We start from the raw sequence: 26,169 nt of genomic DNA on the forward strand, positions 1-26,169 counted from the left end.
ATCTCCCAGCAAGCAAAAGCAACCCTGCAGTCCTCCACCAACCCCCAAAATGAGAGAGCAGGCAGCCACACTAAGATGGTCTGGTTTAACTCCCTTAAGGGACTGACTCCCTTAAGGGACTGACTCCTGTGTTGAGCTCCATGCCAAAGACAAGAATGGACAAAATGGGATAAAGGAAAGTGGGCTGAAAACAGATTTCCAGCTGCCAGGAATTCTTAGTAACTGAGAACTTAACCCAAAATCCTGAAGCAAGGGGCAAACATAACTCTTTCCTAAGCAGAAAACAAGCACAACAATACAAATTAACAAAGACTCAGAGTACCTTCTCACCTATACAGAAGTGCATTCTGCAGTCTAAACATGTAGGAAGTGAAAAACAGAAAGAAGGTATTGTTGGAGATGCTATTGGGAACTTTGGCCACAGCCAGTTTCACATCAGCAGGCAGAGGGAGCAGGAAATCCATCTGTAATTTCCAGGTCTCTCCCTACTTCAACCAGCAACACCAAGGACTTCTTTCTTGAAAACCTCGTTCACAATGGGATGTCAGTACTAAAAAAAAATAATTCTGGAAAACACATGATGGACAACCCTCTTATTTTCCTCCAAAACCTGACGTTGCCTGCAGTGCATGGAGCATCCAGTCTTCTCCAGAACAGGACTGGTAAATCCTGCATTGGAGCTGCAGCTGATTCCTTGCCCGTCTCCCCCCACCCCGAGTGTTCCTGTGCATTCCCAAAGCACATCCCATGCACACACCCCCACACACACACCTGGCCCTCGCTTAAAAATAGCCACTGAAGAACAATTCAAGGAACCAACAGCAGTCCCACAAGTTCTCATGATGCATTTTCCTGGTTCCCCACAGCCCTGCAGTACTGGAGAGCCACTCTGTGCTCTCTCCATACCGGAGCAAAGGGAAGCACACAGACATTTTCAGAGTCACTCCAGACTTCCCTGAGCTTCCCAAGAGCTCTGTAGGCACAAACTGGCATGCCAGGATTCCCTCCTGTGCTGATGTGCAAGAACGGGCTCCCAAACCTTCTAACAGGTATCAGAGAGTGTAATTCAGTTGCTTTTCTCTTGTGGAAGGAAAAAGGTAAACAAGTTGATCAGATCCAGCAGCTGAGCAATAATAATAATAAAAAAAAAAAAGCTGAAGAAACCTACAGAAGACGTATTTGTGCTGCCCACACCATCTCATCATCTGTACCAGGGCCAGAAACAGAGATCACTGCTTTTCCAGGTGAGCACAGACCATCCTATGTCTAAGATCCTTGATGGCTGAACTTCACCATTCAAAAGTTCTTCCCACAGACTTGTCCAATTAGCAAAAAATAAAAGATGGAGAAAACACAGTGATCATTATTTGTTTATTTGAATAAATAGTACAACTGTCACAAACCATGCATAACACTCCTGCTGTGAATTTTAGCAAACATAGCATTGCATTGTAACTTGCTTACAGTACACAACTCTTATCACTGTACTGGGTGCCTCCAGCATGTGACAAGCCCAGAATTTTATCTGCAAGGCTGGTTTTTAGTAGTTAGAAATCCAGAGTAAACACTGTTAAAAACAGTAGAAAAGACTCTTAAAAAATACATTAATACTGAAAGCACTGGGACGTGGAGAAGAGGGGTAAGAAATCCTTTAAGGTTTAAGGTGATTAAAAAAATCTGCCACTGTTGGTTTTTCATCTTGAAAACCAGAATGCAGCTGAGTGTCTGAGCTTCTTCTGTGGTAACAGAGCTCAGTGGAACTGAGTATGTCCAGTAAATGCACCTAAAAGTCAAGTTGTATGGATTGGAAAAGACAGATATTCATTAAGTACTTCCAAAACGTGGAAGCTGCAGAGCATCCAGCACTCCTGGTGAACCCAACAGGGTTGAGATCTGTCCCACTGGTACCCAGGGAACAAATGTCAAACCCCAGTAACACAAAGAGATCGTGAATAACACGTTTAACATCCACTTGGCTTTTTGAGAGGAAAGGAAGCATCAGACACGTAACAAAGAGGCAGGACAAAAGCAGGTGCTCAGAGAAGCTTTACCTACATTGCTCTTCCTGGAAACTGGACTCATTGGGATGAGGTTCCAGTTCAATTAAATCTGCCCTGCTCACAGTCCTGTTAACAATAAATACAGTGTCTGCAGGAACAGTGGGTGGGAAGGAGCCAAGGAACGAGTGTTTTCCCTGTGCAATGTTTACAAACAGACTGAAAAACAACAGAACGTGGTCTGACACCTCCCCCAAACTTGCTCAGGGCATCCAGCCTGCAGTCCTGGCTGGGACATCAACATAAGGCTGCAGTCCTGGCTGACAGGGATGTTCACACAAGGAATGCCTCAGGCTGCAGCAGAGGGACTCGGGGTTCTGCAGAGTGACCAGAAATGCAGAACTGAACAAACTCCTAAAACCTGTCAGTACATTCACGTCTGCTCACATGCCATGAAGGTGCCAGCTGTACAATCCCATCTCAGAAAGAACCATCCCCAAAGCCAAATCCCTCTTATCAATCTCTTCTTGTTATTTTCTGTTTGCTTTTGATATTAATATTCCTCACAATTTCAAAAACTAGACTCTCTGGAGGTCTCTCCCAGCAGCTCAGAGAACAGAAACAGCACTGGCCCTTCCACATCACCTGAAGGGAGCTGGGTGGAATGACAACTCTTTAACAGGCTTGTTTCCCACAGATAACACTGCATTAAACTAAAAGTTTGAGAGACCTTTCAGTTCAATCACCTCCCAGCCCCGTGATCCCCTTGTTTCACAGCACACAATTCACACCAATGTCCTTAACTTGCCAGGAGAGCTGACCCACGAGCCTCAGGTACCTCTGTAAATCTCCTCTGTAATAACTGCTGGTGCTATGGCAGTTTAGTGGCCCCATCTGAACTCCAAGTCCAATTTTTCTGGGCTTTGTATAAACAGTGAGAGGTCAGCTCCTTCCTGAAGCACAGGCAAGCAATGATTCCCCCAGAGAACCTTACACAGCAGAGGAGATCTGAATTTTTCATGCAAAGAAAGGGCAACTTCCTTCCATCTTTGTTTCAGGGGAGGTGACCCAAGTAATTCAAATGCTAAAGCTCAGAACCCAAAAATATGAAACAAAAGCAGCAGAAGCCCATTTCTCTCCCTTTGAGATGAAAAAATGTTTAAGGAGGGAAGGAGAAAATCCCAATTGTAAAATTATACCATTCAAAGATCGTGGTTCCTCTTGAACCTGAGTTCAAGGGTAAATAATGTTTGGTGTAAGAAATCCATTTTTAGGGGAAGAATATGCCTACTTATGACAGGATTCAAGTGAGCTCATGGAGCAGAGCAAACCTGCCTGTTTATAAAAGCCTGACCCCCCCAGAACCCTACAGCTGCCAACAACTCCAACAGGAGTAATCTGACCCTTTAACTCCTATATGTGAAATGAAGAATCAACCTTCAGACTGCCAAGCTCATTATTTCAGAAAGGACTGGGGGCAAAATGCATGAATCCAGTCTGTGCCTGTCTGACCAGCTCCTGACTGAAGCTGAATGGGTAACAGTGGCTCTAGCAACCAAATTTCTCCTAGAAAAGAGATAAAATAAAAATAGGCATAAAAAAGTTAGTTGGTCATCCCATTACAAGACTTATTCTGTGTAAACACTGAATGGAAATAACACTGAGTAGAATGAGGTGAAAAAAAACCCAAAAACTGAAGCTTTTGCCATGAGCTTCAGGTAGTGCCTGTAATTCCCCTCAGCCCAACCCACCCAAGAGAAACCCTATTCAACAGAAAAGGCTCAGTTTGTAAATAAATCCCACTGCTGATTTTCTATTTTCAACACTTAAGCCTGGAAAATCATCAAATGCCAGTGGCAACCAAGGAGTGTACAAAAGAAAGCCTAGTGTAGAATCAAAGAGTCTCCAGCCATGAGGAAGGTCTTGTGTTTTCCCTGCTTATTAAAGTAGTTAGTGGTATATTTCCTTTATCAAAAGCACACTTGTAGGTTACAACAAACAGCAGATCCAATCTTCTGGTAAAAGTGTGACACACCTACACATTTTCAAGTGACATAGAGAATACACATGCACTATTTTTAGTGGAGTTGTCATACAAAGAGCGACAGACAGACCACACCAAGTGCAGAAAGAATGCATGAAGTGGAGCATAAGGCACAAGGGGGGTGTGCAGAGGGCGTGTTCATGGTCATTTCTGCCTTGAAGGATGAAGAGACCCCAAGCAGGATCACTTCCAGGATCACTCGACGTTCTTGTACTTGGTGAACAGGTTGTACAGAACCCTGAGGGTAGACTTCAGGTCCAAGTTGACAACATCTGTGGGAGGAAAGGAGAGAAATCCTTAACCTGCATTTTGTTTTCCCTCATTTGTCCTGAAAGGAACAGAAGCCCCCAAACCTCTGAGCTGGAGGGATCAGCCCCCCCCCCGAGTTCTGATTTCCCCAAGTCAAGCCTTTCCAATGTCCCAAACGATGTTCTCACAGCCACAGCGAGCTTCTCTGGGAAACAGAAGGAAGGTAAATCCCTTCCCCATCTAAAACTGGTTTACAGAGAAGGTCTAATTCTGTCAGAGACCTGGATTTAAGGCTTTGGGAAATGACCAATGACTTCCCTGGCCACAGGAGGAGTGACCGAGTAGTCACACACCTCCTGAGGTACCAAACCTCACACCCCCACAGCTCTGCAGGGGTATAAACCATGAACAAACAAAGCAGGAGTTCCCAGCAGACTCAAAGCTTTCTATTATTTAATATCCTTTCTTACCACACTAGGCCAGGGAACAGGTTCCATCCTATTACTGTAATAAATGCCCAAGAAATACCAGAGACATGTAATCCAGGGACTATGGGGGAGGCACAGCACAGAGAAGGCTGAAGGAGTAGAAGGAAAGGCTGGATACAATATGTGAGAAAGGAGGAGGAGAAAGAGGGGAGAAAAGAGGGAGAAGGGGAGAAAAAGGGGAGAAAAGGCAGAGAAAGGGGGAAAACTGGATAACACTCTAACTCCCACATTTCATCTGAGATTTTCAGTAACCTCTCAGACTTTCTCTCTACCTTTTTTCCTACACTATTTTACATACTTCATTTATGAGTTTTAGTTTGCATTTGTAAGAGAATCTTCCCCTGCCCCAAAGAAAGATCCTAACTGCTGTGAAGTCACACACCCTGAAAAAAAGAAAGGTCCTACCTGGATAACTGAAAATGAAACATAAATCTAATTTTTCCAAGAACAACAGAAAGTTGCTCACTACCACAGCATTCTCAGCACCAAGACCCAGTTCCCTCAGAGATGCATTTAAAATGTAAATTTAGCCATAGGAAAGAGCACATTGCACGTTTTCTTATTTTCTTTTTCTTTTTATGCATCTTCCAGTGGGGAAAATTCCACCTCCATTCCTTTGCAATGCAGACTGAAGGTTAATTACCTTCGCTGTAGTAATTCTAGTTTGCCACTTTCCCAACTTTCAGACCTTGTTATGATTTTGTTTCCTGCATTAAAGAGTACAGAGCATGAGATGCATCCTCCCTGTGTGGGCTATTACAGTGTTCCTTATTGATCAGTGTCTAACAGGCATTCCCAAAAATAAGCATATTCCCAGCCTCTTGTTTCTTATTTTAGGATAAAACATGCACAGTCATAACACTGCCAACAACAACGAATAAAATGTTAACTGAAAGTGGCCATAAATCATAAGAACAGTTTAAAATATTCCATTAATTTAAAACTTTCACACTCCCTAACAACCTCATTAGAGGCTAATAAATTAATCCACTAGAACATAGTTCTGCTGCAATAATTCAGCATCAAGTCCTGCTGCAATAATTCAGCATCAAGTCCTGCTCCTGGCCCAATCTACTGAATTTTGCTGGAAAACCAGAGACTGGGAGATGATGTGCATGCTCCTATTTCTATTTACACCTGTACAAAGACACACTCAAATATTTAACAAGGCCTCTTTCTTGCAAGCACTGCAGAAAGCAGCGATTCTAATTCAAGAGCCATTCACTGCCCAGTTCATGCTGAAGGACATGGATGCACCTGACAGGTTTTCCAGGCCATTGCAGAACAAACAATGGATCAGAGCATGGCATTAACAAAGCACACCACACACAGAATACTTTGCAGAGCCTCAGAGTATCTGCCAAACTGAGTTACTGTTTTAGGAAACACAAATTACATGGCAGTGCTGACTGTCAAGACCTTACACAGGATTCCATGAAACTCTGGTGGCAAGCCATACCCTGTCCTCTCCACAGGAGCAGTTTTCCAAGAGCAACAGTCAGTTTTACAGGCAGTTCCAGCCACACAGACATCCCAGAGCACACTCACTCCAAGAGCTGGGAATCACTGGGAATGGGGACACACCAAAGGGGAAGGAAAACACACAGGAGACTGTACATCCTGCAGCAGCAAAAAGGAATGTTCTGGGAGCTAATTTAGCTCTCCAGCTTCTATTAATTATTAAATCTTCAATCAGTAAAGCACTTAAACATAGTCTGCTGCTTATTGAATCTGCACACCTCATCCTGAGCAAACAAAAGATCTGTAGTGTTCTGCCATTCCTGATAGTGTAAGGATACAGGAAAGCCTTATGGGAAGGTGGCCTCCTCTGCTGGGTCAAATGATGACAACAAAACAAAATGAAACAAAAAAGGACAAGCTTTCAACTAAGTCAGTCTTCTCCGAGGTTTTTAACATTTTCTCTCTCTAAAAACAGGCTTGTCCAGCTTACCTGGTCTCCTGCTTCATCTCCTTAACCCTCCCACTCAACAAACTGCCATCCCTGCCCGTGTATTCCTATTTCTCCAGCTTCCTTGTTGTCCTCACACACCCACTGAGCTCCAAGAGTCAGAGCACACCTTTACTTTCCCAAGTTAGTGTCTTGTTTCACAATATTCTTCAGCAGCACCTTTCATCCCCAGATTTAAAACAGGACACACAGGCATTTAATGTTGTCTTTTGTCCCTCACTATAAGCAGTTCCACTATTTGTTAATCGATTTATTATCACCACTTTGCCTCATTTTAAGTCAGAGCAAACATTTCTTGGGGGCTCCTTGTTTTCCTTTGTTCTGAGGAAGCTTCTAAAACACACCCAGTTTGTAACAGCAGGCACAAGAATCGCTCATTTAGCAGTCATAAAGTTTTAATTCCTCTTTTCATCCCTAGTGCAAGCAACAGTGCAGACCTCATCATTAATTCATTTCAAGGTTCAGAGACTTTAAAGGCAAAACTCAGTTTTTTACATGTTTCAGATCTGACTCCCACGTCCACATAAACCAAGGAGACAGTTTGCTCCTGGTTCTCCAAAAAAACCCCCTCAAAGGCCTTTCAGTTACCTGTCATGGAAATCTGATCACAGGAGTCCAAACCTGCACTGGCTGTAAGAATTATGAGAATTAGACCATACAAAGCTTTCTGCTTGGACTCTTTTGCAGAACACCATCTGAATTTATAATATAACACTGAACAGCTCCTGAATGATTCACTAAAGCCAGATTTGGACACGTCAGTGAATCCATTCCAGACAAGGAACACGGGTAAGGATATACCCCAGACACAGGCCAGGAATCCTTTGGAAAACTGTCAGGGGCTCCATTTACAGCTCCACTTTGTGGTACCACTGCTCCTGTCTTCAAATGCACTTTAAATGCTATTCTGTCTTCCCACACAGTTTAAAGCATGTCCATACCTTCAGGGCGAGCCTTTGGTTTCTTCAGTCCTCCATCCTGCATCAGCTCAAAAGCAAAGGAAACATTATGGACCTGAAAGAGGTAAAGTGTTTAGAATCTCACAGTCATAGAGGCATTAAAAACCTTTCCTCAATTTTTTAAAATGTTTTATTCTCTCTATAATTTCACGTAGACAATGGTAATTCTGTTTAACTCAATATTAAACACTGATATGTTTCATAGAAAGTACATATGAGTGACTAAGAAATGAAAGCTTGTAGGGTAAATATTCACTTTTGATAGAAAGAAAGTAATTTCAGATTTCCAAATTCAAGTGTAGAAATGTGATGGGTCCCAGAGGAACTGAGAAACCCCGTTAAGCCCCGAGCTCAGTCTCCATGGCAGAGGCCAGAGAGCTCCCAATAACTATTAAAAGATAGGGACAACAAGGAAAAAATGAAAGAAAGTAGGTGTCTTCTTTGAACCTCTCATTTGAGGGACAAACAGGATTTAAAGAGATTTGCACAGCAGATTTCTTGTCCACGCTCACTGAAATTCAACCAAGGCAATTTGCATTATGAATTCTGTGCAGTTTTGTTACTGCAAGTGACAGTTTTGGAGATACAGAGCAAGGGAGGAGGAGATTTAATTACAGCCACTCATCTTGAAAATCAGGGAGTTATGCACACAAAGCTCCCCTACAACAAGGAAGAAAGGCCACTTTCACTCACACTTATTGTTCAGGACTTTATTAATCTCTTTTTACCTGCTGCAGGTCCTCCTCTTTCATTGTGACAAAACCAATCCCTTTCAGTGTGAAAGTACTTTATTCTTTCCCAAAACCACAGCACCTGCCTCTCCTTTGATTTACAAATCCCCATCCCTCAAGGCAGAGTCTCCACCCAAAGCCACAACATCACTTCAGGAGTACTTGCTAATCTTTGTGAATTTAAACCACTAATAACAAAATTGTAACTGAACAGGTGCTGGCTGCAACTCAGCACCCTGCACTTCTACAGGGGCAAAAATTCAAGATACTGAGATAAAAAAAAAAAAAGCAAGAGAAAGCTATAAGGGAGAGCTTGTGTAAGATGTAATAGATAATAATTTTCCCACTTGCTCTACCCAGTTCCTGTGCAGCATACAACATTCAGAATGAATCAGTATTCTGATACCAGGCACCAGACACACACAGATGCACATTTATGTCCAAGGAACAACTGCAGACAAACTTTTGGGTTCAGGTCAGCTTCAAAACATGTCACCTGTGAGCACTCAACATCCAGTTTCTCACCCCACAACAACCAAAGATCACAGCCCAGGTTTCACCTCTTCGACTTCACACATTTACATAGCAAATAATGACATTTATTCATCTGGTTTGTAGGAGCATTCAACAAACTATCACATAATACTATGTTGTTTTATAACGTTATATATGTTATTTCATTCAATAAACTACAGGAAAAGAACAGGTATTAGGGAACTGATCCTGATGAGATGAGGGGGCAGTTTTAAGGAGTGACATCCTGTGACTTTGGGAAGAAGCTTTATCTCCGTGTCAATCCCAGGATGCAGCTAAAGCTGAGCTTCCCATATCTCATCTTTTCTCTCTCTTGCCTGTTTACACAGAACATACAAGGCCAGGCATCAACTCTGCTGTCTGGCACACAAAACCACTTCAGGCAGTACTACAAGCTAAAAAAAAAATCACTTTGGTTATGCAAAGTACTCTCCAGTACAAAGTGCTCATTACTGATTTATTCATTCCTGATTATTCATTTATTTATTTATTATGTGTTGTTTGATGCTAGTGACAGAACAGCTTTCTTCCTCAGCTACTGGGAATTTGCCCATTCATTTCACAAACAACTTTTAGTGGTTTTAACTATCAAGTGTCACAGCCAGGGCCTCTTTGCCACAGCTCCTGGAGAGAATATACCAAGTTATTCTGATTTACCTGGCACAGAGGGAAAAGATGCAGCAACTGGAAAACAGCACGTGATAACAATGCAAAAAGAACATGGAAACAATGGAGTTTCTACCCACCTTCTGATCAAAACTTTCAGGTGTTAGGTAGAAGTTGTGAAGTGGAACAAAATAGTCTTCAAGGAGACCCATGAGCAAGACCAAGTAAACACCATCTGCAAACTAAAGAGGAATATTGCTGACATTCCCAGGAGAAAGAAGCTGTCTGTAAATAACAAGGAGAACGAAGAATGCTTGGCCCAAATTGTTTATTTTGATTTCTACCCCTGTTTTTTTGCTGGCACAAAGGTGTGAGGTGGTTCAGGAGTCACCAAGTGATCCTTTCAGTCCCAGCAGGGAATGGTAACAAGCATTTAGGGCTTTGTTTCCTCTGCTCCCTGGATTCACCTGTCCAGGGTGAAATCACCAGTGCAGCTGAGCAAGAGAAATCACTTTTAATTTCTCAAGAGCCTGTTGACAGAGCTGCTCTCTTGTCTGTTCTCTAAAGAAAAGGAAAATAAACCACAGGAGGCTTTCTCCCTACATCTGGTAGCACAATTTCCCCTCCTCTCGTTTCCTGAGCAAAACAAGGAAGCCCATCAGCAATTGTTAGAGCATTAACCCCTGCAAGACCATATTTTATTATAATTACTTACATACAGTAAATAGCTCTAAGCAGAAAAAAATTAAAAGCAATTCACCTGGGAGTGATCTACAATTTGTATTCCTTAGTTGTGCAGAATATCTGGTCTGAATAGGCAGGGACTGAAAAAAAGATCTTTCTCTTCAGCCAGTTATCTATTTACTGAGCTACTGAATATTTTAGGGTGGGGTTATGTATGTCTGTCTGTTCTTGCTTTCTTCACATTCATTTCATTTGCTTGAGGAATCTTGCCAACTTCTCTACAGTATTTAAGAAAGTTTTTTTATATTAAAAAAAAAAATGTCCTGGGAAAACATGTTTTCAGATTAAATACTCCCAAGTCCTACTACCACAGTACCTGGTAATTGGAACAACAATCCCTCTTAAATTGTGTGTGTTGGACATTCGAGTCTTTGCCCTTAATCAGAACTTCAAATTAAGTCTCCCCTGTCACAGGTAGGAAGTTTAACTTCAAAAAAGAATCTTTTTCCCCCTAAAATAGGTTGTTTAGAGTTTCAGCAAATATTAAATAATATCCTGCATACTTGGGCAATACAATTCAGTGCTCATACCAGACAGGATGACTCCTGACTGGCTAAGGGGGGAAATGTTACGTATTTCTAACAGATTTCTCACTTCTGATCCTGATATGGCACATGTGACATCCTCTAATCTTTTCAAAAATAAATTGCTGGGTACCCTTAAGGAACTATTTGTTGTGACAGATCAGATCCAGTCACCCCCTTATTTCAGCAAAGCTAAAAACCAGCAGTGAATGAATAACTGGTATTATACCAAGCCAAGCTCAAACCAATTACCCACACCCTTGGTATAATTCTTTAGATGCTGTGCTTTTTTGCTGAGACAATAAGATAACCATCTCTCCACAGTTCAGTGAACTCTGGAGAGAAGATCTGCTTCTGCTTAGCCTGAAAAATTGCTTAATTTTATGTTTAGAGTGAGAACTACCCCACTGACACTGAAATCCACATTTACTTCAAGTTTCCAAGCACGTCATTGCTGCTCCAAGATTCCACACCTGAACATGCCCAAAGAGAAACAGCTCCATAACAAGGTCTAGATTTGCAACTTACAGATTACACACAAAAAGTCTCCTACCTGGGTTTCCAGCTCTGTTACTTCCAAATTCAGTTTATTCAAGTGTTTGTTCACGAAGGTGATCAGAGACTATGAAAGAAAACACCAGAGGCAGTGATTCAGACACCACACCACGTGAAAGGGTTAACATGTGACCTTTTCAGACTCTTTTTTTAATGATAAATATGATAAATACGGGTGTGGGCTGTTTGCTTTTGCACAAATAAGTACATAAAACTGAAAACAACTCAGTCAGAGAGTCATTTTTGTTGCACCACGTGCCAGAACTCACCAGATGGTGCTATCACACACAGCTCACTGTATGAGCTTTCTGAGCACACAGAGCAAACTCCAGTGACAGAAAAAAAGCTGAGATGACATCAGTGCTCGGAGATGAAGCAAGCAGGAGCATTCCCTGTCCACACTAATCTTTTCAGGTTCCAGGAGAAGCTCCACCAGCTGGGAGCAAGGCATGAGCAGCACTGAGCTAAAAGTGGCCTGAGAAGATGCCAACAGCACACAGCTCTGGTTCCTGGGGGGATGTGTGCAGATCAGTGAGCAAATTACAGTCAGGATGGGATTTCTATTCCAGATACAACATCCTGCTCCTCCAAGGCAGTTCTGTGCTGATGGACTGAAGCACTGAGATCTGCCACCCTGCTCACACCCCTTCCAAAGGGACACAGAGCTGGGGGTGAGCACTTGAAAGAGTTAACTCAGCTCTCTATCAACTTAAAAACACTTTTCTAGAAGACACTTCAGACTGGAAAGATAAAATCTTCCAGAGACATCAAAGCATTACTGTAAATGCACACATCCTCTACTTCATACAAAGGGAAGGGACAATTTACAATGCTGATCTCTGCACAGTTCTAATAAAAAGCCATGCTGGAACTATCTGATGGATCAACATGGAGCCTCTTCCTCATGTCTTCCCTAAAACAAGGGCTGGCAGAGAGAGATAAAGAGCTCCATGACCCCTCTGCTCTGTCTGACACCAAGAGCCATGTCAAAACCAAGTCTGGGTGGGTGTGCTGTGAGATGATGCTCAGCCCTGGGGGACAAACCAGGGGACCAGATGAATTAGTGCTCAGCAGAAGAGCCCTGGGACAAAAACAACTCTTCTCTAAAAGCTTTGCATTTAGCAAACTTATTTATGGGTGAATCACATCTCAGGGTGCTGTGGAAAACACCAGCTGGCTTTGAAACAGTGCCCTTTGGGGGTAACTCTTCACTACTCCAGATTCCCCCTTCTGTTACTTGCTGGATGTTTCTGAATATCTTTCAGAAAAAAAAAAAAGGCAACGTGGAAAATAAAACTGGGATTTTATTTCTTACCTTTTTGACCACGCTGAGTTTGTCTGGTGCGTGATCAAAGAGTGTGTCAAAGGCATCACGCTCTGGTTTGAGGGGAAAAAGAGAATTAAAATCAGTACAACCCCAACAGCCAAGTGTGGGAAGCAGGTTATGTGTCTAAAGCTTAAAGGTTCTCCTGAGAAAGCCACATAACAAGAGACCCAAGCTAAAAGTTACCACCCTGTTCTGGTGTTTAGCTAAATGCCAGAGCAAACTACGCTGGGAATTTTAGAGGCAACTGAAAATAAACGTATCATTCACTGATTTCCCTTTTTTTTGCCATTTGTAATTGGAACACAAAATATTGAGGTGAAAAGAAAAATTAAAATGAAACACAAATTTTGACTATGCCCCAATCCTGACTTAAACAATAGCTATGGCTGCACCCACCACTCAGTGTCAAAGTGGGGTATTAATTTGGTTAATTAAAAATTACTGGTGGTACCTGTGAATTTAGTAAAGCTTAAGACTGAACTCGACTGAACAGTGTATGAAGAGCAAAGCTCACCATGAAGATTTAAATTATTTTTAGACCTTCCAAACATTGTAAAATAATATCTAACCCAATCTATGTTTTCAGCATAGTTTTTAACAGCTTTTCCAAGATCCACTTCTTTTTATTTACAGCCCATATTTTAATAGTTTTCTGCCATTAAATAAACAAACATATTTATTATTCAAATCTCTTTGGTTTATTAAGATATTTACCCCCAAAGCCCCTTGACTTTACTTATTTTCCAAATGCTTTATTAGTGATTTATGGCAATACTCTGCAAGAGGGGAATGGTCGTGTTCACATGTTATAATGAGTGAATAAAGAAAACTGATTACTTATTTTTCATCACACACAGTCCTTTACATGAGCCCACATCCCTTAGCTGAGAAGTGACTTAATGCCATGAAAAAAACCTAAATGCAATCTCTTGGCAGCAACACCAAAAAAACCCCTGTTTTTCGTTTAGAAGACCAGACCTACAGTTGGTCAGGCCTAAATTCTAAGTTCTAGTGAATACAGAGGAGCTGTACATGGCACTCCAGACTCCAGACCTGAGTGTCTTTCCTGTAGTGAGGGGCTCCTGCTCATTACTCACAAATTAAACAGAGCAGAGACCAGTGTAAAGGGCACAAACAGTATCCTGGAGGGTCTGGTTCCACCCATTATGCCCCACATCCATGTGGAGAAACAAAACCTGCCCCCTCAACACATTCCAACCCCCATGGAATTGCTCAACCCATTGCCTTGATCTGCTGAAAGAAACCAGACCAGATGTCTGTGCCTGACACTAATAATAATAATAATAAATAAATATTCAGAGTCAACTTTGTTACTCACCAAATCTTCCCATCATCATCCTGCAAGTCAGAGCATTCAGAAACATCAGGTTAGTTCATGAATAATCACTTTGAAAAGACAAGAGCACGGGCTCAACAGGCCCTTTCCTGCAAGACTTTTTCTGCTTCTCCCAAGGGCCAACCACTCCTACCAAAGCCAGGAGGCTGAGCATGTCACAGACCAGACCCAACGTGCTGCAGGAACGTCCCCAGAACACCAGTGATGCCAGGGGGGCACATTTGAAATGAATGGAAATTTGTAATTATATTTTACAAATAATTATATTTTACACAATTATATTTTACACATAATTGTGATTTCTTATCCGTAACAATTTTGATGACGGAGGGTGAATGAATAAATGTGTTTCTGTGCACATTTCCCACAAATACAGGCATCAGTCACTAACCTACACAGCTCAGAAGCAGTTATCTGTCCCACTTTAACCTGTTTTCTCTGAAGAAAGAAAACATACACCATATGTGGATACTATGCAGATAAAACTGCCAAATCTGAAATATTTACACAGCCAGTGACATCAGCAGACATGTGCAGATGTTTATCAGCTGAGAATCAGGCCCTGATTTGCACAGAGGAATCTGAAAGCGTGCAGTGAATGCTGGATTTTGCTGATCACTGCATTTTCCACGGCTATTCTTGTATCTGGGCATGCAACACATTAAACAGCAAACCTCTTAATACTGTGTAATATTAAATAGCTTCACAAAATATATGTATAAACACACATGCAAATGTGTAAACATCTTGCTAAAAAAAGTGCCTAAGCCCCAGTCTGCAGATTACATCTTGCAAACCACATCTGAGGGAGAGGACAAGCCAAGCCCCATTGTTCAAGAGCACAGGAGTGAGGGGAGGAATTCTGGCCCACAAACCCGAGGCAGAGCTCTGATCCTACAAAAAACCCCCACTATGAGACCTTTAATGTCCACGCGAGACGTTATGATCTCATTTTTGAGCGTTTCCATCTGAAAGATCTTCCCCCCCTGAGCTCAGCCACATGGTACTTCATTTATCTTCAAAGCCAGGGGAAGCTGAGCCAACTCTACAGGGAGCCAATACTCTGATAATCTGAGGGAGGGCTCATGTAAGCCCCTCTTAGATGAGTTGCCTTCAGGCCACGTGAGGGAAAATCTCAGCTTTCATTTGCAGCCAAAATGCGTGTCTAGCCTTCTCCTTACAAAAAAGGACTGTAAAAACATAAAGCAAAGCACTCTGGTGCAAAAAAAATGGGGAGGGAATGGGGTTTATTTATTCAGTTTGGTTTTGCTGAGCTCTAGTCCTGAGCTGAAAACAGAGATCTCTGATGTACCTCTCAAGACTGAAGTGATACCCTGTTTAAAACACCCTTACAGTTTTCATGGGGTGTCACTTCAGTTTTGAGAGACTGGTCAAAAAATTGCCTTTTGTCAAACTAATTCTTCCCCAAAATATCTACACTAGCCCTTCACCTGAGAGAGAAAACAGTACTGGGCAGAAATCAGTTATATATATATATATCTGCCTGCAGAAGGCAGGGGGGGAAAAAACAGCTCTCAAAGGTCACTTTTCCATTAAAAGCTTCCATGACACAGGAATTTCCAGAGGACACTTCTCCTTTGTAACGTATTTCCAGAGACCAAGTCATTTCTAGGTAGTTAAAAAAGCACCACGTTAAGGGACTTTGTTAATTTAGCAAGGACGGAGGGGAAGATTAAATTTAATCTTTATAAATTTGGTCTCACATCAGGCACCACCGACACACCAAAGTGCTTCGTGCTTACTCTGTCGTGGTCGTCAGCTCCTCTGAAACATGAGTGGTCTGCAGGAGGCCTTCACGTTTCTGGAAAGGAAGACGGAGTTAGAAACTTGAGAATTTAGGAAAGGAGAAGCTCCTTAGGGGCCCTGCAGCGTTCAGAATGCCCGAGGAGAAAACTGGATGAAGCACACTCCCTAAAAGCTCTGCAGAGGGAGAGGTGAGACCGCTGCCACAGGAGGACTCACTCCCAGCACAGTGGCATTTCTCAGGCTGGCAGCCAGATGGATGTTTGGGAAATGCATATATCCACCTGTATGTGCAGCCAGCTAACTCACTAACAATCCTCCTCCAGAGACCAGAGTGAACACTGTGCCTGGAACACAGTCCGAGGAGTTTGTCAGCCCCATCTCAAATCCCCCGAGGGATTTGAACGTTCAGGTCACGGTGGTAACCAGCAACCTGACACAACTGGCAGCCTGGCTCTCCAAAGAGGGGCTGAAATCACAGGGCTGGCTGCCCCCAGAGCAGGGGTGTGCTGGCAAAGCTCCCCAGGCATGAGGGTGGCTCTCACACACCTGACAGGAACACATCCTCCAAGGAAACGCAGGGAGCACACAAAGCTCAACCAGTTTCATTTTACAGCAAATTGTATTTCCCTGACACTTGGTCTTCTCTCCTTGGGATAATTTTCTGCATGAACAAGGGGCCTCCTACCCAAGTGAGAGTTAGCAGGTGGTGAGAATGAGTTTCAGAACAGCTCAGAGGCTGGAAGTGCTTTCACCCGAGTGAGAAACTTGCTTAACACCTCTGTGGGTTCCTTTCAAAACCATGGGATACAGCTTTATGCCTGGATGAAGGCATTTCTTTCCTCCCTTCCCTTCCCTACACTCAAAAAGCTGACTCAAAAGAGCTCAAATCTCAGCAGCCATCTAGGAACCAGGGCTGTCAGAATGACTTATGGCAGGGTTAATAAAGCTTGAGAGCTCAGGTAAGCAGGGAAACCAACCCCCCCCAGGCACGAGCTCCGCGCACGTTTTCCACCTCAATCCTTTTCACCAGCTGAACCCCAAGCGAGAACTTATCAAGGGGAACAGCTTTGAAGAGGAACACATCCTTCCCCAGAAGCAATCTAAGAAATAAAAACCGAAATCCAAAAAGCCCGTGAGAAGAACTCCTGCCCTCAAGATGAAGGCAGGGCTGCTCTCTCGGGGAGCCTGGCTGGCAGCACGGGGGGAGCTGTGCTCTCCTGTTGCTCTGCTGTTCCAGCTCTGTGCCTGACTGGGCCCTGGGCTGGATGCTGCCAGCTGGCCATGTCTCCACAGCCCCTCACTTCCCTATCATCCATATATCTCATCCTGGGAATGGTGCCAGGAGGGCTGGTGGAACAAGCCAGGATGACACCATGGATGGAAAAACGAGGGAGCTCCTGACAGGGCAGAGTTTTCTCGCACACAGAACAATGTTGTCTTTGTTCCATCCCACCACTTCATGAACACAGGGCTCTGGACCTTCCAGGCACCACAAACCCAGGCAGAAGATGCTGCAACCTGTGAACAAAAGCTCAGCAACCGGTGAGCAGAGAGTAACTCCTCCAAATGCTGGATAAGGAAGAGGAATGGATGCCAACATCGACTTCCCAGCTGGTGGAAAAGGCAGCATTTCTGTGGAGCCCCCTCTGAGGCAGCTGCCCACACAGCAAGCCTGGTCCCCTGGCCTTGCAATCGAAAAGCAAATGTCATTCCTAGATAAAAGTTTGATTCCTCATGCCACCGGCACCAGACACATTTATCCTTCCTCCTGCCTCGCCTCTGACCTTTCAGCCTGCAACTCAAGACTCAAAGGGAATTACTGTAAAAATACCTCGGATCTCCCAGCAGCACCAAGGTGGGCCATGCTGCAGTTCTAAAAATGATGATGAGGAAAGGCAAGTGCAAAAGGCAGCGATTCCTGAGCCTTGTAAAAATAACCCACACAGTGAGCCCGAAGGACAATTTCTACATTTAGCCTGAAGGACAATTTCTACACTTACTTCTGTGGACTTTTCTGTTTTTCTGAATTAGGGTAATTTTTTCACCGTTTCAAATATCAGGCAGCAGAATCAGCTGGAAGGAAAAAACCTCAGGATTCTCGGTTCTCACTGGGAGCACACACTGAAACCACAAAGTTTTCTCCCACCCTCACTGAGGAAGGCTGGAATTACAGGCATATGCTGAGTGACACCAATATTAAAACATGTGTCATCTTAGACTCTTAACTCAGCACTGAGAGTGGATTTTAAGAGGATTTTAAGTCCTGAAGGCCCACTTACACCCTTGTTTTGCTGGGACACTTCTTGTGTAACTTCTGCATACATTGCCATGGTCACACAGTTTTGTATTTCACACAATAAAACAGCAAGATAACTAATTCTGGAGGTTGACTTCAAAAAGGCTTGAAAGTAACCACGTTTCAGGAACTCTGCTCTTGAGTCTTGCTACATCATGGTGCCCATTATAAAATAATAAGAACAAAAGTGTTTTTCTCCTGGTTTAGTCTTGTAGTTGCTCTGTGTGATATTGAAAGACAGACAGGTAGGGAAAGGTTTTTCCTGGCAAGGGAAGGTAAAACAGAAAGTCCTCTCCAAAATGCCTGTGGGTTCCCAGACTCCAAATCAACTATTTTTCATTAAAAAGGAAATACAGCACCTTAGGAAAGTCTCAGTCTGTCACCTCAAGATCCTAAGAGAATTTGAAAGAAGGGTAGAATCACCACCAAACTGTGGAGATCTGGATAAACACTTTCCATGTTGGACAGTGGTGCCATAATATTATCTCATTTTATGGAGAGGGACAGTAAAAATAAGAGAAGAAAAAGCCCACAAGGTCCTAAGGTGTTCTGCACTGCTCTGGGACGTGGAAATGCACGTTCTGCTAAACCAGAATGACTCTTCTTTTTGTAGTGCCAGCACAGTCCTCCAGGGCAAGAAGCACCTCAGGGATCTGCACAGTGTGAGGAGGGCTCAGCAAAGCTGATACTGATAATCCTTAATGTCAAAGTTCCCCATGAAAATGAGACTTAACTAGTTGAGTTTCAGTGTGGGTGTGTTCTTGCCCAACACTCCCACATCTTGCATGGTGTTCTTGCTGTGGGGTCAGTTCTGCAAGGCTTACAAAGAAATCACTTAGACCATTTATTAGTCCCCTCAAGTGCATCTTCAAGCAAGAAGAGGCACCTAAATGACAACCTCTTGGAGCAGACACCTTATGTTAACTGTGATCTAGTTTGACAGAACCTTAATCACTATTAGGATATGTAATAAGAGATCATCTGACAATAAATTGATAATAAAAGTAAGAATCTCAATTTTCTTCCTCATTACCATTCTGTTTGCCATTAGTATAACAAAGGCTAAATAAAATCCATTTCAAGAGATCCACGCTACTGAACCAGCATATATTTCAATTTACCGAATGTAGGATAAAAGCTATTGTTCCAGAAGAAACATGCTTCAGTGTGCCTTGCTTTGCATTTAAATAAACAAAGCTGAGGAGCTGTAAGCTTTCCCTAGCAGTGGGTTAGGGGGCTGAAACAAGCCTCCTCTTGCACAGGGCCAGCTGAGCAAGGCTCACAGCCAGTGTTGCCAAAACCATCCCCAGGCTCTGAGGTCCAAGAGCAAGAGCTCACAGCCTCTTGGCTTTAAATTAACTCTCAGTGTACCAGTGCCCTGACCCCTCCAGGCACTCCCCTGGGGACTCAGGTGTTGCTCTTTCCCTCTTCCCCACTTTTTGTCAGTCCTTACCTCATCCTGTCTTCACCTCAGCCCTCCCCAGTCTCAAGGGCAGGGACTCTGGTGAACCAGATGCTCCCAGGAGGTGTCTCCCCTATGTCCCCAGACAGGAAAAGAGGTGACACCACCTTCTCCACAGCCTTCCCTCTGCTGCACAGGTGGAGGGGTCTGAAGCCTGAACTAGGGAGGCTTTACCTCTCTAACTGAGGGGTTTGCTCTGACTTTGCAGTTGCAGAAGCCACTTCGCAGGGTTTGAAAAACCAGCTTATATTTACATGTTCCTCCTTATCTTTCCAAGGCAGCCAAAAGAAATTTGAAAAGAAATCAGTCTCCTATTTACATTCGTGTTACTTTATAACTAACTCACCCGTTCTTAACAGGAAAGAACTACTACAGCAGCCTGAAAGCAGTTCAAAATCACTTCTTCAAGATAACACACACATTTATTGTGAGCCAGGGAGCATCCATCAGTTCCTCATTTACAAGACACCCTGTCCCTCTAGAGCATTCAGGCAGGCAGCCTGGAAAATGCCATTATTTAAATGTAAAACAAAATGAGGCTCTTGCCTAATCAACCATCCCTGTGAGGGGACCCACACTGGCAGAGCAGAGTCTGAGATCACTTTATCTTCTTTATTCTTCGAAGGAATGGCACTTGCAGAGCCTGCTGCCAGTGGCTGAGCCTGCCTTGGGACCAGAGGACTGAGTGCCATGGCAGAGAAAGGAATAACTAGAGGAGTATCTAGGGCAGGAGGGAGGAAGTCAGGGTTGCCTAGGTCAGATCTCTCCTCCATATCTAAGGAAAGCTAACAAAAACACAAAGGCTGTGAGAGGAATGATGAAAGTCTGTCAGGCATGCCAAGGAAAACAGCATGTCTAAGTCTGCACATGAAGTCATTGGGGGAAAACAACACCAGCAACAGGCTCCCCAGGCTGGGGGGATCCTACGTGCTGGAACTCCTTCCTGTGCTGCTTGTGTTCCAGTGCCTCCTCTACAAAAAATGCATGGCAAAAAAAATCCATTCAAGAGACAGAAATTACAGGCACGAGGCTCTCTTACACAAAATCCCATTTTTCCCCTGCTGCTGCAATAGCAAATGGTGGTCCCAAGCATGTCAAAGAGTGATGTTCTCGGGGTCACGTGTAAGCACACGCAGCGCAAAAATGCATTCCCAGGACAAACAACTGGGACACATGTTTGCTAAATGGCAAGAGATGAGGGGCAATGGATGGGAGCAGCCCAGGCCTGCAAAACCAGAGTGATAAATGATGGTTTTTCCCATCAGTTTTTCCATACTCACCCTCACAACCACCACTTGCACAGACACGTGTTCGGGCAGTCGGATGGGAGCCCGGAAATGCATCGCCAAAGCCACCAGCAGGTGAAGAATGGAAATCAGGTTCTTGCCATGGATTGCTGCAGGGAACAAGGAAAATGGAGCAAATAAAAGAATGCTGAGGCCTTATTTTAAACAAACAGCTCTGGGGAAAAAAGGCAGTGAAAAATGCCTTTGGTGAAAAGTCTTTTTTCTTTTTATGCTTCTTCCCCTTTTCCCTAAATTGGTAATACCTGAAATACAATTCTGAAGGTAGCAAAGCCTAGATTCAGCCCTTCCTTTAAGCTACATGCCTAACTTACAAGTCCAGACCCTTCAGCTCCCTCTCTGTCAGTGAAGACAGGCAGCCTCCGTCACTGTACTGGAGGATACTGGAGAAAACTGCTTTTTGCAGACTTTGAAGTGTTAACACAAGCTCTGATGTCTGTAAGAGACGAAACTCTTTCACCACGTGGGTAAAGGGGCTGCTCAACTTCCATCCTCACTTTTGGGTTGTAACAGGCCATGCTGGAACAGAGGGCTTGAACAAGTTACCTCAATTATCCTACAAACACGCCTGTCTGCCCTTAAAGGCCAAAGAAGAAGGTCAAAGTTACAACCACAAATAAGGAAATAATTTTTAAAAGCACACTGCATCACAGAGAGTATGATCAGCCTATCGATTGTCATCCCTCTCCTTGCCTGGGAAGCTGAGACAGAAAACACAAGAGAGTCCTTACAGTCAACATTCCACTTGATTGTCCAGCCATGGGGTCGGAGTAAATCATGGACAGCTTCCAAGACCGTCTGCAGCTTCTGTTTCTGACCAATTTCAGACTGTGTCACTTCTGCCACGTTCAGTTTACGGTCAGCCAATTTTTCTGCGTTTGAAAAAACCCAAAAAGAACAGGCAAAACCAGATTAAACAAGGTCCTGGGTGGAAATAACAAGCACAGAGCACTGGGCAGGGCAGGACTCCGCTACAAGTTTTCTAAGGGAATTATTTTCCTCGGAAAGAAAAACAGCTGAAAGCAAAACTTTCATCAAAAGCGTGTCGGTTCCAACAAAAATGGGACAAAATGCTCATCAATCAGGTGTCAAAAGATACAACAACTTTCAGCCAGGCATCAAGTAAGTAATAGTTTTAATTGTACCTCCCAGTTCCTCTCACTGCTGAAAAGCATTTGGCACAGCACAGCCTTCACTAAACAAGGAATCTGTACAAGTTTAATGGACTTGTTAATTACGACAAAAAAATGGGAAATACTGTGTGAATATTTACTGCAGCTTGCTAAGCTTTGTTTCAAGTTAGCCAAAGGTGTGAATTTAAGCTGAAGCACACTTTGCACCCTCAAACCCTCAAGAGTTATGGACTCATCTGAGCCACAGATTTGTGCTGCCCTAGGGGAACTAATTCAAGGGAGTAAATTGGTACAGTCTTGTCATGTCGTTGTCACTTCATGGTTGATTACTTCCAAAAACAAACTAATGCAGGAAAATCTGTAAAAATGACACCAGTAAAATTTCTATTTTGTTTCTGTAACATAATTATTTGTGGCCAAAGTCACAGAAAAGTCATTCTTCTCTTCCTCTGCACTGTGGAGCTGCAACGACACAGGAGTTGAATTTTTGTAAAAAAGAAAAGAAGGGGGCTGAGGAAGGGGGGGGTGTGGGGGTGTGGGTGTTCTTCCAGCCATCAGAGCAATGGGAACAGCTGATTTCTGTTCTCCCTCCACCCTGAGGAAAAGTCATCTCTCTGGGAGGTCAGGACTGGTTGGACATATTCCAGTTATATCCCTATTCCACTCTTGAAAACAAAAAACATACTTCACCAAAACTGTTTTCACAAAATGGGATGGCCTTCAACTCTAAAGATGACCTCAGAAACCTCTCAGAGTTATCAAAACCTACTGTTCCAATAATGGAAGTGTTTCTGCTCTCAAGTTCAAGAGTATGTTTCTTCTGGGCATTTCTCCTAGCTGAAGATCAATATTTATTTCTTTTAAAGTGACAGAAAAACAAAAGCACTCTATCAGCCCAGACAGAAAAGACTTGGAGGTTATCAACTCACAAATACTTCGAACATTTTGACTGTTTCTATGAAGCTAAAGTAGGAATTTTTTATCAATATCTGAATAATATTAATGGGAAAAATGTTGCTTAGCCAAGATGCCTTTTAATCTTTTCTAAACCGACTACCAAAACACGCAAATATTATTTTAAATTATTTCAGATGTTTTTCTGTTAGTCCATGAAACCTGGGAATTCTCTGGATTTCCTGCCTTCCCAGCAGATGGAGAAGCTGACACTGCAGCTATCACTGAAAGAAGGTGCATCCCTGGTGGGGTGGTGCATTACTGCACAGCCCTGCTGCTCCCTGCAGCTTTGGAAGAGATTAATTTTGGGCCCCTTCCAGTTTTTGGGGGGCACCTTCTCCTGTGTGAACTCACCCAGCAGCTTCTGCAGCACCTGCCCATCATAAAGGTCCTCCTCGAGCTGCTTGACAATGATCCTCTCCTCCACCAGCACATCATTAATCCAGTCAATCAGAACCTGGAAGGACAGAAGAAGGAGGCAAATGTCTAAAAATAATGACTGAAATACTTTCATATCATCAGGAATATAAAACACAGCAAAAGTAACCATAAGCTTTTCTGTTTCCAAATAAGACCCGAGATAAAAACAATGGAGTAAAAGCATCTCTTTGTCCCTTATGATTTTTAACTCAGGTCTTGACAGCATGGCAATTTTAGTGCCCTCTATTTGTCCTCAGTAGAACATCTCCTTATGGCACCAATTCCACAGCAAATAACAACAGGCAGCTCTGCAGCAACAGCCTTTACTGGAGTCTGTGTTCTTCAGGTCCCAAAAACCTGTTTCTCTGTGAACAGCAGACCTGGCAAGAGATGCCAACAGTCCCATGCTCCTACTGTTATTTATCTCCCTGAATAAATGTGAATAATGTGCCAGAAAGAAGAGCTTCAGAAGGGACAGAGTGACCACTTTTACAAACAACAGCTCAGGAGGCCCAGTAGCTGGATCTCTGTCCTTAGCAAGAGGACAAGGCATTTTTTATCTTAGGCTGGTGCAGAATACAGAAGTCCAGGACTAAAATCTTGGTCAGACTGGTCCAATAACCATCCCACAACCTATAACAGTCCCAATATGCTGAATACCATAGCTGTGATAACCATTCAATCACCTGCAAAACAGGAATGAAGACAGAGAACCTTTAAAAAGCAAAGGAACTGAGTTAAGTTTTGCAGGTGCCAAAGATAATAATTTCCAAACAGTCAGAGGAAAAATAGCCTCTGTTTGACGCTGGCAGTAGTGCTTTCCTCCAACTTATTAGGTGGAAAATTAAATTGCTTCTGCAAAAATAATATAGTTCTGTGGGAAGAGACACGGTGTTAATTCCTGCTAATTCCTTGGTTCTATAGGAGGAGGAGAATATTGCCAACCACAGACATGACAAAGCCATTAACCAGAGCCACCTAAAACAATGAGCTTCATTTAAAAATTCTGCAGTTTTTAATTTGCTTCATATAAAATTGAGGACTATCTAAATTCATTTTCTGACTAGACACCACACTTTGCCTCTTCTTGGCAGCCATGATCACAAAGAAAATGTGGGGGTCTAACATACAAAAAAATTGCAAAACAAAGCAGTAGACAGTCTTGCACTGGAAAACACCCATCTTGGGAATCCTGTATTTGAATATATTGGTCACCAGGACATTTAAGTAAATCAGGCTGGCTACTGATGTTCATTCAGTCTACAAACCTCAAGGAAGTTTTTCTAGGAACAGAAAAACTGTGTCCACAAAGTGTCCACAAAGAAGTTTACAATCCCAACGTGAAATACTAATGCCATATCTTTAGTACTTCAAAAACACTCTGAAAACCTGCAGGGATGAAAGTCAGCTCTAAAAACAGTAAGCAACAGTATGTAAGTGGCAAATTTTAGCTGGGAGATGTGGCAATCAATCAATTCACTGATCAGCATCAGTGCTCATGTGTGTAAATCACTTTGGCCCTCTAAAAATCTCAGTAATAAAAATGACTCCTCCAAAGAGCTTTCACTGCAAATAAAAGGTTTTCTGGTAAGTTATTCCCTATTCAGTATCAGCAAAAGAAATGCAAGAAGATGCAGCCTAAAATAAAAGAGTTGGCAGAGCTCTGCTCTGCAGGTGGGGAACCACGACCACGTTAGCAGAGAAAACTCCAATCAGCTACTCCTGTATTTTTCAACCTTTTCCAAGGGATAGGAGGACACCTGTGGTAAAGGGTTGGAGAGAGACATGACCCAAGTTAGGATTACCACAGCTGGAAGACAGTGAGAAGCACAGTAACATTTTCACCTCAAAAAGTTCGCCAGAAAAACGAGTCCTAAATAACAAGGCAGTTTCTCGTCCCCATTCCAAAATGATACAAGTTTGACACACATACACATCCACAGGAAAACAACTGAAGAAATCAAAATCCCAAAAGACTTAGGTCTGCCGTGACATTTACTTCTCAAAATTACCTGAAGTCCAGCTGAAATTATCATTTGATAATGAGATCTCATTACAGTTCCTGTAAGAAGAGGCTGGAATTCAAGAAGTCCTCAAAAGCCTTGTTAAAGGAAGGCTCAGGATGCTGAACTACTTGAAACCATTAATTAACATTTTATTTTGTCTGTCTCATGCTAAATGGTATTGAAGCCAGAATCCAGAAAATGCCAAGGAATTAAAAATAAAAGAATAAAACTCTGGAAGTACCTTCTAATATGGGGCCCAACATCCCATTTACAAGAGTGTAGGCACAAAGAAATCATGAAGTGGCTTTGGACAGAGGGTGTTAAAAAAGGGAAATACTTACACTATGTGCTAATTAAATGTTTCACAAAAATTTAGCACTGAAAACTTTAGATAAAAAAAAGTACATAAAAGAGATACAAATTAAACAAGGTCTAGCCATGGTTATTTTATTCTTTTACTATTTCAGCACACGAATGTAAGAAAAATATCCCAAAGAACATTCTAACTTCTTCAGTACACAGAGTACAACTCCAGCTCCACTACAAAAAATGAATTTTCAATTTATATTTAAGGAAAAAAAATCCTTTTTTTTGTTTTGTAACAGCCATTGAAGACCGGTAAGTGCTATAATTAAAAAAATCCCAAACAAACCCCCAAGATTTGCTGCTCCACCTCATGATTTCTGGATTATGTTTCATTAGGAGCCTGGAAAGATCTTTCTGCACAGATTTTTTTAACTTTT

At 42.8% G+C, this 26,169-nt stretch overlaps 1 protein-coding gene across 3 annotated transcripts in view; it reads right to left on the reverse strand.

Annotated features, from left to right (window-relative positions):
• Nucleotides 1-1,357: 1,357 nt before the first annotated feature.
• The window catches only part of PARVB (parvin beta), a 50,847-nt gene continuing 26,035 nt past the window's right edge, over nucleotides 1,358-26,169 (reverse strand). For all 3 annotated transcript variants that reach the window (XM_064654088.1, XM_064654090.1, XM_064654089.1), the window contains exons 4-13: nucleotides 23,355-23,457; nucleotides 21,645-21,785; nucleotides 20,890-21,005; nucleotides 15,848-15,906; nucleotides 14,067-14,086; nucleotides 12,716-12,777; nucleotides 11,399-11,467; nucleotides 9,718-9,819; nucleotides 7,689-7,761; nucleotides 1,358-4,313 (exon numbers count right to left, since the gene is read on the reverse strand). In XM_064654088.1, the coding sequence (XP_064510158.1) occupies nucleotides 4,237-4,313; nucleotides 7,689-7,761; nucleotides 9,718-9,819; nucleotides 11,399-11,467; nucleotides 12,716-12,777; nucleotides 14,067-14,086; nucleotides 15,848-15,906; nucleotides 20,890-21,005; nucleotides 21,645-21,785; nucleotides 23,355-23,457 (822 nt within the window). In that variant the 3' untranslated portion in view covers nucleotides 1,358-4,236. The remainder of the gene's footprint in view (nucleotides 4,314-7,688; nucleotides 7,762-9,717; nucleotides 9,820-11,398; nucleotides 11,468-12,715; nucleotides 12,778-14,066; nucleotides 14,087-15,847; nucleotides 15,907-20,889; nucleotides 21,006-21,644; nucleotides 21,786-23,354; nucleotides 23,458-26,169) is intronic.

This window comes from Pseudopipra pipra, chromosome 5 (genome assembly GCF_036250125.1).
Source record: "Pseudopipra pipra isolate bDixPip1 chromosome 5, bDixPip1.hap1, whole genome shotgun sequence".
In the NCBI taxonomy this organism is placed as follows: Eukaryota; Metazoa; Chordata; class Aves; order Passeriformes; family Pipridae; genus Pseudopipra; species Pseudopipra pipra.